This window comes from Eucyclogobius newberryi, unplaced genomic scaffold (genome assembly GCF_026437365.1).
Source record: "Eucyclogobius newberryi isolate DKJ021-1_F unplaced genomic scaffold, fEucNew1.0.hap1 SCAF_17, whole genome shotgun sequence".
Classification (NCBI taxonomy): domain Eukaryota; kingdom Metazoa; phylum Chordata; class Actinopteri; order Gobiiformes; family Gobiidae; genus Eucyclogobius; species Eucyclogobius newberryi.
This window is the reverse complement of record NW_027315801.1, coordinates 9,238,848-9,254,744: the sequence shown is the minus strand read 5'-3', so window position 1 is coordinate 9,254,744 and position 15,897 is coordinate 9,238,848. Positions and strand designations below refer to the sequence as shown.

The following is a 15,897-nucleotide window of genomic DNA, read 5'->3' as shown; positions in this document are numbered from 1 at the left end:
CCTCCTCCCTCTCTCCCCCTCTCCCTCTTCACATCTCCTCCTCCCTCTCTCCCCCTCTCCCTCTTCACATCTCTTCCTCCCTCTCTCCCCCTCTCCCTCTCCACATTTCTTCCTCCCTCCCTCCCTCCCTCCCTCTCCACATCTCTCCCTCCCTCCCACACAAACACATCCACCACATATGGCAGCTTGCTTGACACATTTCCTTTAAAGCCTCCTTAAAAGCCTTCCTCCCGAGCGTCCATTGAATGAAGTCAGCCTTGAAAGCATTGTTTGGGCCGTGCAGATACACACAGATACAATGCGGGCCGCACAGGGACCTTGAGCACATCAGAACAAATGTGCAGACAAAGAGAGAACCGCTTTTTATAGTCCGCATCGCGCAAGACCCTTCACTTTCAATACACGCCAGGAGCCATTGCAGCCGCCAACACCACAACCTGCTCCCGTGTTGTATTTTATTTTTATTCGTAAATGTCCAGCGCCCGGCAGAAACTGTAAAAGCGCATGCTGCATCGTAGTAACCGTAAGCCAAAAAAGCAGGATTCACTTGAAAGGCATTTACTGTAGGTGTGGCACTGGGGGAAAGCACAAAGAAGATATACTGTACCTCAATTACCGTTCTTAATATTCGGTTATTAGTTTCTAGCTGGTTTTATTCATTCATGGCGTGCTTTTTCATGTATTAAAGGGGAACTACGTAACTTTTCTGGTGGGATCTGCTGCCTCATAATTAAGAATATAAATCTGGTCTTCTTTTGGAGAATAGTTTTGTGGTTCTTTCTACTGTATATTAGAATTACCTGAAAACTGCCCCCTGCTTGACTCTATTCGAGTGTTTTTGCTTTGTCTGTCTGGAATGTTCCACAGTTTGGCATTAAACTCTATCTTGTATGTATCCATTAACAGAAGTGTATATCTTAAATACTTGAACAATATGCATTCTGGGCTTCTGTCTTTTTTCTTTTGGTCTTGTTCTGTTTATTTTGTCTCTTTTTGTAATATATATTTAAAAAAAATAACATGCATTCTTACTGTGAGCCTAGTCTCCACAGATTTGGATAGATTAATAGATAAATGGATGGGTGGATAGATGAATAGATACATGGATGGATGGATAGATGAAGTTTCAGGCCTTATTAGAAGTACAGAAGTAGAATATCAACAGCAAAAGTTTTAGTGGTGGCAAAAATTAACCTCATTATTATCATTATAGTGGTAGTTCGTTGCTCTAATTAATTTCCTTTTGCACTTGCTCTCAATCAGTGACAGTGGCGTATTGCAGTAAAACAGATGTCTGTGTGGGAGTGGAAATGCAGAAAAAGACAGCAGCGTATGTACTTTTAAAAACAGACTGGCGTGCGGAACAAGTTAGACAACCTCTCATGAGTAATGTTAAACCGTAATGTAATGTTAATGAACAAAAGCGTATATTTGACTTGACACTTTTAGCACTTTGGATCAAAAGTCCTTCTGCACGTTGACAGCGATTTGATCTACAAAGTGAGTGTCAAAACAGTAAATGGCTTTGGTGTTGCAGCTTAATTCAGCCAAACAGAGTATAAGAGTCTAAAAAACTCCAACCAGGATAATCCACCCACTCGGAACCAGTGGTGGAAAGTAACAAAGTAAAAAGGAAAAGTACTCTTGAGTTGCATTTTTAGGTATCTGTACGTTATACTTTTAGTTCCGTACAATAGAGCTGTACTGGATGAGTAAAAAGTACTTTTCTTCAGGTGCAGGAGTTATTTTTAGCACTTTCATGACTTTATGCCTTAAGGTTTTGATTTTTTGAGTTTTAAGTTCCAGTTTGAGCAAAACTAAAACATACATAACCTTCACTGTAACAGTACATTTTTTACTGTTGAATTATTTATCAGAATCAATATGTTGTTTTACAGTTGAACATTTCTAAAAAATTGTACTTCAAAACAGGCACTACAGACAAAACAAGTAAAATAAATGTTTAATCTGTACCTAACAAGGTTTTATTATTTAATTTAATAATTTGCATCTGTAGATTTTCAAAGGCAAAATAATATCCAAATCCCCTTTGTATTTTCACAAATTGTAAATCTGGCTCTTTCTATTTTTCAGATGTTGAAATTTGAAATGCCTTATTTAAATATGAAAACCGTTTATGATGTATGATTTTTTTTCTTTTTTTTTTCTTTTCTCCTATATATAAAGTCTAATAGAACTTTCCAAATTGATATTTCTAAATGCATTTTTTTTCCTATTCCCCTGTAGTGTCTTGCCTTTAGACACATGGTTTTCCTGTCTTCATGATCTGGAGTAGGATTGTGGTTGCCCACTTCTCTCGACAGATTGCGGCACTTGTATCCCACAAAAATAAATCATACTTGCTTTGGGACAATAATTCACACGGTCCATGGTGCAGATATTCATTTGCCAAACAATACCAAACAAGTTCCTAGTTTGTGAATTATGTTCACTGACAATGGCAATAAATCCCTTTCTGATTCTGATTCTGTTTCTGATGAATATACACTGACAGTATCAAATATAGGAATAGGCTAACATAATATCATTCAAACAGATTTAATGGTGTTCACTAGCGCCTTAGAAGATGTGAAATGTGTGTTTTGCTGAAAATGCCAGGTCAGTGCATCTCCACGGTAATACCCGCTGCTGCTCTCTGGTTTAACACAGGCCTGAGCTGGAGGAATTGCTGTTATTGAGACGAGCTGTCAGGAAGCAGTGATGCCAGGGGGGAGAGGGGAGAAAACAATAACAGTTGGACAGAGGAGCGCAGGAGCTGGAGGTTGTGATGGAAACAGAACTGATGCATCGCTGCTGCTGCTGCTGCTGCTGCTGCTGCTGCTGCCGCTGCCATCATCACACCGCTGACTGGCTCCTGACTGGATTCTGACGTGCTCGCGCTGCTCGGTAACCCTGACATGTGTCGGTAAATTCACACCGCAAATTGACAATTTCATGTAACCTTTGGGCAGTGAGATGCAGCTTGCGTCAGCTCGGGCGACTCCAGGCAAACGTGAGCTTCATGAAAAAACATATGAAGACATGATGGAGAGGTGCACCTTGACGTGTAGCAGGGAATATTTTTAATTTTCTTTGGTCCAGGTAGGTTAGAGGTTTTATTGACTGGGTAAAAGGCGGTATTATCTTAGAGCAAAGGAAGAAAGGGCCCATAATAATTAATTCAGTTGCTAATTGCTTCACAAAAAACCTTATAACGTAATACTTTATCCATAAATACTAAGCCTATATATTTGTGCTTTAATAAAATAAATAATCAGAAAAATGGTGTTAACCAGTGTGCTGTTGCAGTTTGCTTTCATATTTGGCCCATATTATTTTTCTAGTGCTCAGACTTGACCTTTCTGTCCGTCTCGTCTCTAATTGGGTAAAATGATCTCTCCCTGAAAATAGCCTTCTTTTCATCCATCCATTTAGGCAATATCACCCAGACTCATTATGTTCTCAAAATAGCTCAATTACAATGTACTATATATGAATTGGAATGATAAAATGTAATTAACGGTGCATTATAAGTCAGTTAAAAACGCAGATTTGCATTTCTACAACAGATCAAACATACCACACACGGCAGAATGACTTCAACACTCCAAGTAACTTCTCTGATCTGGGCATAATTTGTCTGTGCAGATTAAAAATGGCCACCTTTCACTCTTCTTATTGGGGTATCCTTCACAGAGACAGGTTTGTGATGGTCATTTCTCTGAGCGTGCGGCTGACTGGGGGGGGGCATGATGGAGGTACGAGCGTGTTGGGGCTGTCGTCGTCTGCAGCAGGCCGTAAATCCACACACAGACATGCGCTCTGTTAATAGGCTTTTTATTCCTGTGTAGCAGACACTGTATGACAGTTATGGCCCTGTCACAGCACGCGGGACGCAGTTAGACGTACCTGCAGCGAGGAGAGCGTGGGAGGGTGGCGTCTGGTGTACAGGATTTTAATAGATTTGATTCATGGTGTTCATCTGGTGTGTTTTTTTTAGTTCTATTTTATCAGAGGAACTTAATCAAGGTGTATACTGTAAAGTTAGAGGAGACAGAAGTGCAGAACTGTACTGTAAGTGCAGTAAGTAAGTAAGTGTTTTCAAACTCTGAAAGCATGTTTTTAGTAGTAGTAGTTTTTTATTGTAAATTTTATCTGCAAAATGTAGCAGTATATGCAGTTTTATTCCAAATCTGATGGGACAGGTACTACTACTGCTTCTGCATCAAATACTATTCATGTATGTTTGTGTATTTATTTATATATACATGTATTTGTTTATATATATATATATATATATATATATATATATATATATATATATATATATATATATATATATATATATATATATATATATATATATATATTTTAATGTATTGCTTAGCCTTAGTCAAATTTTATTGAGCCACAAGGGAAATTACTGGGACACAGCAGCTCACGCATTGCGATATATTGACAAAATAAATAAATGAAAAGTTGCTAAGAAAGAAACAGTGCATCGATGAAAATGGTGTAATGGAAATATTATCAGAATTTGCTGATGAGTTTTTATACATATATGGGTACATTATTATAGTTATAACAGTTTCAAAAAACTGTCAGCTACATGATGATGTTAATGAAGGATATTATTGAAAAAAGAAAAAGAAAAAAATCGAACGTTGCACTAAAAATAAGACATTTATTTCCATTAAGGTTATTTCCCCTTTTTCTCCTGCTGTTTCAATTAGGTGTACTATTATTCGTCACCCTTCAATAGACCTACTGCTGTTATCATAATTACCTCCGCTTTTTCTTGTACAGTAAATTCCTTCCTTCGACTTTTTACGTTATTTTTAGGCATTATGACGCAGCCAGGGTCAAACTGTTGCACCACTTGCGTAGCTAAATAATAAATATGTTCTTTCAAGAGTTATTTGATACTAATGTTAAACGAGACAAAAACAAAAGACCTTTTTTCTCTTTCAAAATGTATTTAGTCGATAAGTAGTCACTGAAGTTGCTGCAGACCACCTCGCGTGAACAGGCTATTGGTGGGAAATGAATGAAGTAACTAATAAATATAGGCATTTGTTGTTGTGAAAGAGCTCATTACCTATAAGAAAGTATTGCCCTCGGTGAAAGTTTCTTTGATGTTCAGTAAAGTTGCAAAGAGCTTTTTAAAGGTCTCGTGTTTCCCAGACATTCAAAAAATTACCACTGCGTCCACACTATCGATACATGAGCTTTGGCCGTTGTCCTTGTTAAGCCTACAGTAAAATGGAAGCGATTAGTGTGAAAGAGGGTTGTGTTTACTGAAGGTAACTGCTCCTCGCCTTTAGAGTTGTTTGTTGCCGTGGCTAATTAGCTCAGATAAACTGTGGCAGGAGAAGCTGCACAGCGTGTTACAGAGCAAGTGATCGTGACAGCCATAAATGACACAAAAGGCTATATCCACGAACGTGCTTTATTGCTTTATGCTCATCGTTTTCAAAGCTTTAAAGTGGGCGTCAAGCTTGTACACAATGAAAGATATCGCCTCGAGTCTTAGTCCTGGTTTGACCTTGGTTTAGTCTTGTACATATTCCCAAAGTTTAGTCCTGGTTTAGTTCAAGTTGAGTCCCAGTTTTGATGTGCCGTGTCTGGAAGTGTAAACGTGGCCTGAGATAATCATTTTTTAACCGTATTTGACCAACAATCCTGTAAGGGAAAGACTGAATCATGATCCTGGTGAAAAATAACAGCTGGAAAATTACATTTTTCTGTCAGTTTTAGGTTGATGAGCTCTTTCATCCAACGTTGTGTCATCATATTTTGAAAAGTTTGTTAACTACAGTCTACTGTCACTTCCTTGTTCCTAAAATGTCAATTACCTCTACGCCCTATACCTTTGCGGTGTCTTATTTACTCTCCTTGTCCTTTTCCCCAGTCTGCTACTGAATCCTCTAATCCGTGCTTTCTGTCTGGTAGGTCGCAGGAGACTCCAGCGCAGCGCCACCTCCTGTCATCCTGTTCCCAGTGTCTGTCCGGAACACTTCGGGGTCCCTGCGCAGACATAAGAGGGACTGGGTGATTCCCCCCATCAACGTGGCCGAGAACTCCCGAGGACCCTTCCCACAGATGCTCGTCAGCGTAAGTACCGCTCTTGATCTGCTGTTCATTCAGGAAATCCATCTGGGAATTCTTCAAAAAAACTCCACTCGGAATACTGATTAAAGGATTCCCATAGATTTTCATATTAGAATGTTTTATAAGCATTAGAAAAGCTGGTTTGATGGTAAAAATAAAATCCCTCAATGTAATTACAACCACAAAAGTCTTAAGGTATTTAATCAAGGCTGAAGACATTTTCCTCTCATATTCATGATTCATGATTATATCTGCTTTTTGGTAGCGGTTTAGTACTGAAGTTTTGAGACTATTAATATTTTTGCTGGTGTAATAATACCGCTAATACTTTGCTTAAAATAATTTGTGGCCACCTGCTTGTCTCCATGGAGATGTCATTCACTGTGCTTAATGTTCAAGGGAACCTAACAGCTGCTCCTCCTACCGGGATCTCATCTGACTACTTACCAGCTCGTTTACTCTTGAGAAGTCACAATCTCTTTAAGTCAAATTTCTCTCTTTTAAGCTAGAAGAGAGAATGAGTCCACAGTTCTATGGACATCCTTGATATTATATTTTTGGAACGTCTCGGAGGCATCTTGAAAAGCCCGACATGGTTGAGACTGTGTAGCAAAACGCAACAGTTGGGAGACAAACCGGAGCGGAAACGTCTCTGCCGGTGGGAGGAGCAACCGTTAGGTCGCTTCAAACATTCTGCAGTGTGATTGGAGTGAATTGCTTTGGCTGTTACACATGGCAATAATCATATAAAGCGAGTATTTACTTCATACACTTTATTTTTTATTTAATTTTTTATAGAAATATGTATTCATCAGTGGACTCGCCTCTCCACAGATCTGACCTGTAATTTGGCCTTGCAGTGCAACCTTCCTGTCTCCATGAAGAGGGTTTAAATCCATACAATGTACAAATTCTCTTCACTACCATGTGCATCAATTGGTGCAGTGTCTTTCCCCAATTTACCGGATTTGCATCAATCATACTCGTCGTTAGCGTGACAATATTTTCATAATTTAAGTTGGCAGAAATAGTTAAACTGTTACATTTCTGTTGTAGCCTTAGTTTGCCGGTCATTTAAGAGAAATAGAGTTTTCTAAGAAAGTTTCATGACTCATGAACTATTTTTAGATAAAGACGTGCAAACTCTGGTACATGCCGTAAACACCAAACACAATAAATATGACACTAAAAATTGGCCTCGATATTTCTTTGCTTTGATCTTTTAGCTCAGGTTTATTGACTGTTAAATGTTCCGTTTCCACAAACATTGGGTTTATATTGAACCTAAAATGTTTAAAGAGTATAAACATGTTAAAAGATGTAGTTTGCCCTTATGTGTAGTCATAGCTTTTGTGTGCATGTTTGTGCAGATTGAAGTTCAAATTACACACCCTATTCATGGATTAATCTTGCTGGTTATGAACAACATTTAGAGGATTTTTGACCATTCAAAAGATGTAATATTTTGTTTAGAATTGGTCATTACAAGATGATGCTAAAATCATCACTCTGACACTCATGGATACCACTCCACTTCTGTCAACAACAAAAAAATCGACTGTAATTTAAAGGTTTTACTTTTTTTTTTATAGGAATTACAAGTCAAAATTTATAAAAGTATAAGTAAATAATGTGGTGCAAGCCTCTACTTTCTCTCCTTTGCTGCAAATAAAAGCGCCAACCATAAACCCATTGTAAAAAACAAAAAGGTTTCTGTAAGATCTCTGTGTAAACCGTCTAACCTCATCAACTATTAATGACCAAAATGAAACAACAGTCACCACAAACTGTGGAAAAAAGCGGCTTGTTTTGGAGAGGCGCACAATAAAAACAGCACATTATGAGGTCTGGAGGTCAGCGTTATACATGCCTTTTCGGGAAATCATAAAAGGACATTAATAAAAAATAAAGCTTTGTGTAAACGAGTTGCGCTGAAGCTGCCAACCAACTGCTTAAAATTCTGCACTTCTGTCACAGCGGCGCGCGGTTTGTCTCTCATTGCCCTGTGCTGGGGTCTCTCTGTGTGCACTGTAATTCATCAAAAAACATCTTCCAGAAGTCAACTGCCTCGCGCATGTTTTGAATCTTTTAGCCATCATCTTCCCCCATTTACAACACTCTCACAATTTGTGTCTTTTGGCTTGTAAATTGTGCAAAATAAATGCATTTTTGTTTTTCCTGTCTTTTGTTTTCCGATTGGATATGTTCCATTCTCCACAGAATACCCAACAAATTTGCCTGGAGGAAGACTTTTTTTAAACCACAACATCAAGAGTGTCTTTGTTTTGAAGGTTTTTTGTTTCTTTGGAGAATGTCCAATCAGCTTGTCGCACTTAACGCCTCAGCTACTTCCTCTGTGTCCACTCGAAAACCAGAGGCGAGTTAAGACACAAGAGATAGTGAGTATGGAGTGTCATTTGGAGATGTATTGTGCAGCCAAACTCAATCCAGTGTGTAGTAAACACGGCTCTGAATGTTTGATGGAGTGGTGCGGGATGATACCTTAAAGTATTGTGTGCCATGACTAGTGCAGCTATTACTGTTAGTACTATTGTGTTTGTACTATCTGTCGTGAATGTGGCTTTAACTTACTATGACGGTACGCAGACTTCATATGAAACTACTTTATCAGCTCCTCCTATAATAATTTTTCCTCTTGTGTCATTTTCTATTGCTTTCATTATTTCCAAAAGGGTCCAAAAAGTGTTTTATGTTTGATCTGTTATTTTCTTGTTATTAGAAACTTTTAGTGCATTTTTTTCTTATTTAAATGTATTATTATGCCAATCAATAACATTTCTATCGGTTATAAATGAATGAATTTATGTAGAACCTTTTATACTATGTGGGTGAAGGGTATTGACAAGCAGGTATGGCCTTACAGGTTGACTAATTAAATACTGTATAAGGATTTGTACGGGACAACAGAGAACGCAGTGAGCTGAAACTATGAATTTTGAATCTTCTTTTTAAATATACTGTTTTCTAGTACTTTCCAGTCTAAATACCATAGTCAGATCACATACATACATAAATACATACATACATACATACATACATACATACTGAAATGTTTTGAAACCTTTTGACAGTTTCTCAATTGATCTATGAACAGTGTGTAGTAAACACGGCTCTGAATGTTTGATGGAGTGGTGCGGGATGATACCTTAAAGTATTGTGTTCTATGACTAGTGCAGCTATTACTGTTGGATTAGCACCGTTATAACTGCTAATATATTCATCAATCAACATCTTTATTTGTAGAGCACCATTCATACAAAATATAACTCAAAGGGCCTTACAGCCATAAAAACACATAAAAACTAATGTACAAAATAACTCACAATACAAAGAATAAAAGCATAAATAATCACATTAAAATTGTTAAAAAAGGACTGTTTTTAGCCTGGACTTTAACAGAGTCAGAGTAGAGGCATGTCTCACAATCTCGTGCTGCATTATGTTGAAACGTTGATTCTCCATGTCTAGTCATGACTTGGGCACCTTGAGGTCATTACTGTCCGAGATGGTTCATATTGCACTAACATGTCCGAGATGTACCCTGGTGCTTGGCCATTGGAGTTTTACACAAATCTTTTCTCTGAGCCACAGGAGCCAGTGCAGGGACCTGAGCACAGGACTAATGTGATGGTACTTCCTGGTTTGTTTGGTGAGACCAGTGAGCAGGCCGTTACAGTTAAGTTAGTGTATTTATTGAGACAGGGACAGTACAAAATATACATTAACATTAACAGGAGAGATGCATTGTACCAAGTTGTAGCTCGAGTGCTAATTTCCACCTGTAGTCCCTGAGCAGGCTGATGTTATTAAGACCCACTGAGAGAATCTAGCCTTCTGGAAACAAACGCACGTATGAGTCTCCCCAAGTCCATTTTAGACACTATGCCTTTGATCCTAGCAACGTTTTCTTAAATGGTAAAACACTGCTGATAGCATTGCTTTTGAGTGACTGAGTGGGTCCAGTATTACTCCTAAATGTCTCCCTCTTGAGTGTTTTCAGGAGACTGGAGGTACATATGAAAATAGTATTTGCAGATGTATTGTGAAGCCTCCCTCTTGTGCGTCGTAGGCTCTGCAGGGCTGATGGAGAGGCGATGCGTGCTGGTACTTCCGCTGCCCTCCATGGCTCTTGTCTTTCTCTTTAATGATGACTGTAGGGCAGGCTGGGCCGTCCTGAGAGGAGCCGCAGTTTTAACAAGGAGACGGCTCGGGGAGGGGCACAAAGGCGTGGGGGTGATCCGCTACACTTTCTGTTTATGTGTTTAGTTTCACTTTATAACCTCTTTTGTCCTCCGCTGAGAGCACACGCCGCTGTGTTTCATCTCGTCCATACATAAATGTTAACAAGCCGGCCCCAGTGTAACATCAGGCAGAGCAGAGCAGGGTTATTATTTATCAAGTTTTTCAGAGCTCACTTTAAGAACTGTGGAGCAAGGGATTCATCTTTGCAGTCTATCAAAGCACAAATTGTATGTTACTGGTGTATTTGTCAAAGTGGGACATGTCCGGTCTGTAGAGCTAATGATAACGCCAGGAAGAAGGGTTATTATCATGGATCATGTGTTCTTATTATTATTTTTTAGTTGTAGGGCTGGATGATTTGAGAAAAAATGAATCACGTTTTTGTTTTACTCGTATTGATTAATCTCATTGAAAACAAGAAAGTGTGTACTTTAGGTGCAGAGAACAGAGTGCTAGGATAACTACAGTTTTAATATCTTATTGATAAGATTCCAGAGATTAAGTACAATATTAGCTTCCGTGTGTGCGTAAAAGCTACAGGGGAAACACATTAGGTCTTAAATTTCACTCATAATATTTGTGTCTTGTGACCGACCAAAGTTTTCATCGGGATCTTCCAATTTTTTAGAAAGCTCTGCTATTAAAAGGAGAACTTGATTGCTCTGAGGGGTGCAATGTATAGAAGTGTTACATCGTAGAAAATAATTAATGATTACACTTTTTATCTCCTGTAAATGTATTGATATCATAGAAGTACATTATTCTCATGGACAAATACTTGTTTTTGTAAAAGTCTGGGTATATGTCGGTGTAATCCCTCATTCGTCCAGGCGTGTTCCATAATAGAAAAAGCTTCAGTTGTAGTCATCTGGACTCAGTTTGAAAAAATAGACGTTTCGACTCTCATCCAAGAGTCATTGTCAATAAAAGAATTTAGATCGAGAACTCCGATATTAATACTGTTCTGTGGTAAGACCCACCCATTGGGAGGAGCCTTCCTGAAGTAGAAAGAGTTGATTGTTTCAACAGAAACTCCCCTTCCTTGACAAAAAGTCAAGGAAGCTATTTTTGTTAAAAAAAGAAAGACCTTCTTTAAACAGAAATGGAGGGCTAAGGTTTAATCTTCCTGTTATTTATAATGGGTTACTGAACCCCTGGAAAGGTAGAGGACCAGGACAAGGGCATTTAGATGCTAATCAGGTACTCAGGTGGTACAAAGAGGATTCTAATAGCCCATTAAGATTCTGAATAGGCTAGCTCGGTAGATACAAGGGGGGAGTTTCTGTTGAAACAAACAACTCTTTCTACTTCAGGAAGGCTCCTCCCAATGGGTGGGTCTTACCACAGAACAGTATTAATATCGGAGTTCTCGATCTAAATTCTTTTATTGACAATGACTCTTGGATGAGAGTCGAAACGTCTATTTTTTCAAACTGAGTCCAGATGACTACAACTGAAGCTTTTTCTACTAAAAGTCTGGGTGACATTTTTTCAGCATGGCAAGGTGGCTTGATCAGAGATAACTTTTTTAACCTATTGATGCAAAAATAAAGAATTATATTGTAAAACTACTAGTAAAATACATCATTATCATTTGTATCATTTGGGATGAATAACCACACTTTCAAAGCCAAATATCAACATTGGTGAAATTTAAACAATTCAAAGAAGAATTATTGCTAAAGATGGATTAAACTGACAGATGTGGCCTGACCTCCACACACACCTCATTATGAATAAAATTGCTCTTGCCTCAGTCACTGTTTGCAGACAAACAGGAAGTCCCAGAAGCCTCCCTGTCTGCACATTTAACCAAAATCACATCTCAAGTTGGTGCAAAAACTGCTTACTGTTTGTCCCAATAGTTTGGACTTCTTTTTCCACTACCCCAACCATACCATTACTCTCAGTTATGGCTCCCGCTCAGTGTTTGTATGGTGCCTCCTCTAATGGCCTGTGAAGTGGGGCCGTATCCTAATGGGCGATTCTGTCATGCAGTCTGCCACCCTGTCCTGCAATCTCTTTACTCCTTCTCCCCCTCTCTCTCACTCTGTTGGCCTGAGTGTCTAACCCATCAGCAGACAGTAGCCCTCACCTGTCACCCATCGACATGTCACTTTGAGGTGACGCCATGGGACTGGACAGGTGTCAGGACACGGGACAGAGGAGCTCAGGCCTGGATGACATGGCTCAAGGGGATTGTGAGGAGCTTAAGGTAAAGGCGACAGGAGTGCAGTCCACAGCTGTGACAGTGGCGGCGCATACACGCTATCGACTGGGGCTTATTAATAGCAAGGCCCGAAATAATTGCTTCAACATTCACAATGAGTCGACGTGTGGATGTTTCTCTGCAGTGCGTCAGCTTCCACTGTTGACCACTGTCTATTGCTGGATTTCAGAGAACAAGAATCAGAATCAGAAAAGGTTTAAAGGCTTGTCAATGAGCAGAATTCACAAACATAGGAACTTGTCTCACTGATTCGGTGCAACATAAAACAATGAATAAGTTAAAAAGAGAAACAAGATCCCTCAGACTAGATTTTGTGAGGTAACTAGATAAATAGAGTGGCAATGGATATTTTGCTCTATTATTAGTAACAAAGTGTAGTGGAACAGATGCAATTCATCGCAAGAAGGTCCCAGGTCTGATCTTTGCATGTTTTCCATGTGTTTGGGTAGTCTAGTTTACAATCTCGGGTTGGGTCCCTGTTCCTGTTCAGTGCTGTTAAAAATGGGTCAAAAGCAGAGAAGGAATTTATCCCATAGGGGATTAATAAAGAATACCTTATACATAAACATGCCGGACTGCATGGGATCATCTCCATTTCCTGTCCCGCATTTTCTCTTACAAACACACACTCATTCATACAGTTTTACAGTGATTCTGGAGACTTGAAAATCAAAAATATTGGCAAAATGCAATGCAAAATATTCCTTCTGCTTTTGTGACACGTTTAGTAACTGAATAAATAAACAACAAGACTGGAAAAGCACAGATTTTTGTGACTTTCCCTGGTCAGTAATGGGCGGAAGAAAATCAAGATGTATTGGGATTTCTCGCAGCTCCGCTATTTCTCCTCAGCAATAGAAATAAAACTCTGTATCTACTAAAAATGGTTTGCCTCCAAGACGTTTTCCCCCGTGGCAGGCATCAGCGCGCTTTTGTTATCTCGGATACAAATCAGTGGTGCAAGACTTTGAACGAAGACAAGAATAAAGTCAAGACTCAAAAATGTTCTTGCAACACAAAAGGATGTCTTTAGTAAAAAAAACATGGAGCCATTTTTATGCAGTAAACAGGTGCTCTTTGTCACGATCTTTCATCTTAGACCAAACAACCATCAATACAATGTAAGGAACTTTGATTTTTCACAGCAGCTTTTTGAAACCTTCCATTGATCCACACACTTCTTGTACAGCATTGCAGCATTGATTCCTTTTGCTTGGGTAAATAAAGACTCAACATAAGCAGCTCCCCAAACCCTCCCTCTCCTCTTAACACCCCACTATTAGAACAATCGTCAGCAGTATCTACAAACATGAACAAACTGAAGAAACGCCAATTTAGCCTTAGAAGCAGGATAGAGTGTGAATACATGTGCGTCTTGTGAAGTGCCGTATTGATTGCGTAGTTCGCTGACTGTTGCTTGAGGGACTAAAATGATACCACAGCAAGTCAGGCCATGACACTATGCGCCGATGGCAAGTTCAAACAAAGTACAAGATCAAACACCAGTTTTGCGAAAAGTTTTCAATTTCAGTTTGGACTCTGATCTAAACGTTTAAACACCACATTATGATGCATTCTTACGATAACAGCATTATATTCTATCAACATTTGCAGTGTTGAGCCGAAGATGGTTGGTCAGCAGTAAAAGAAACATGCCTTGTTCGTCTCAAATTTGTCTTCACATTTTGAAACATTATTACCTGTATTATGCACTTTTTATGCACTATTACTATTTCATTTCATTGTAAAACCCTTCAAATATAATATTTTCATCACATTCAATGGATCCACAACAGAATAAAGTTTTGGTCATATTTTCTTAGTTTTGGGTATGACTTTATTGGCTCTATCCTTTTTTTGTTTTTGCAATTCAATACATTTTATTTTTTCATTGGCTCTATTCTTAAGTATAGATGCATATGTGTTTGAAAGCACAAACGTTTTATTGTGAAAACTATAATAGGAGGCGCAGAACAGACTGCAATTTCAGCTAAACGTTTTATTGGATGATATTTTACGTACATGTGTGAAGTTGTTTGTGTCTGCCAGCTGTCCTTGAGAAAAAAAGCAATGGCTGTTTGGAAAAACTACTGCTGCATCCTTCAATAAACACCCATATTGATGAGTAGCCGTAGAGACAATACTGTTCAAGCTATAAAGCCAGTAGACATTAAGGCTCGGGAATCACTGGGTACCTCACGATACGATACACGATACACGGCTCACGATGCGATAATATTGCAATATGGCAATTACTGCGATTATTGATATTTATTTTCTATAATAACTTGCGATGTATCATATGTTTGAAGAAAGACTTTTTTTGTGTTAATTTATCTCAATTTATTTTTTGTTGAAACACAATGATAAATAAACAACTTGTATCCTATTTGTTAAAAAGGCTCCATGAGAGACTGTCATGCTGGCAGTTTGCCATCTAAGTTTATATAAGTTTACAGTTTAAATTATTTGTAGTTTGTTTGCCTCCCCAGTCTAGCAGTGTGTGCGTTATAAAAGAACACACACCCGCATAATGTGAGACGCCAGACCCTGGATCTATAATATAATAGATCCATGGTCTCGCGTCTCACTGTTATTTTCCTCATCTGACGACATTTCCGTGTCCATGTACGACTTCTTCTTCCGCCCACAGCCAATCTCGCCCTGCGCACCCCCGCTAACGCCAAAGAAGTGTCTCAACAAAGGACGGTGAATAGAGCCATCTATAGCAGCTTTTTACAACGTTAAAAGATCGATACTTGGCGAGAATCGATTGCGGGAGTAAATATCGCAATGTAACGCCATATTGATATTTTGGCACACCCCTAGTAGACATGGACAGTAAATGGTCTTTCGGGCGTAAAGACTTTCCTTTTTCTTTTCATATAAGGCCATGTTGCGAACAAAAATAAAGCACATGTCCAACTTTTTACCACTCAGTTTGCTAATTCTTACGGGATGCAATGTTCGTATGCAAACAGGCATGGTTTGAACAGCTGGATAGATGAACGAACAGCACCTTCTCTTCACAGCCACAAGGTTTCGGGTTAGAGGGTGAGTTCTGCGCGGAGTTCCTTTGCATACAAATTCATGTAATTGATCTGCTATCTTAACCAGTAATATGTGACTGACCGTGGCCAATCCAGTTACATGTCTACCCGGAGACATTTTGCGATTCTGAAAGTGTGAATTCAAAGCTTTCCAATGATGTCTCACTCATGTAGATCTGATAATATTTAAGTAAGTTGTGGTCATTTGAATGTATACAACTCTCAAACCCATTCACTGAGAAA

The 15,897-nt window shown here is 38.9% G+C and overlaps 1 protein-coding gene across 1 annotated transcript in view; it reads left to right on the top strand.

Annotated features, from left to right (window-relative positions):
- LOC140362778 (cadherin-4-like) overlaps positions 1 to 15,897 on the top strand; it is a 297,462-nt gene that overhangs the window by 203,332 nt on the left and 78,233 nt on the right. The window contains exon 5 of the mRNA XM_072448968.1: positions 5,953 to 6,114. Coding sequence (XP_072305069.1) covers positions 5,953 to 6,114 — 162 coding nt within the window. The remainder of the gene's footprint in view (positions 1 to 5,952; positions 6,115 to 15,897) is intronic.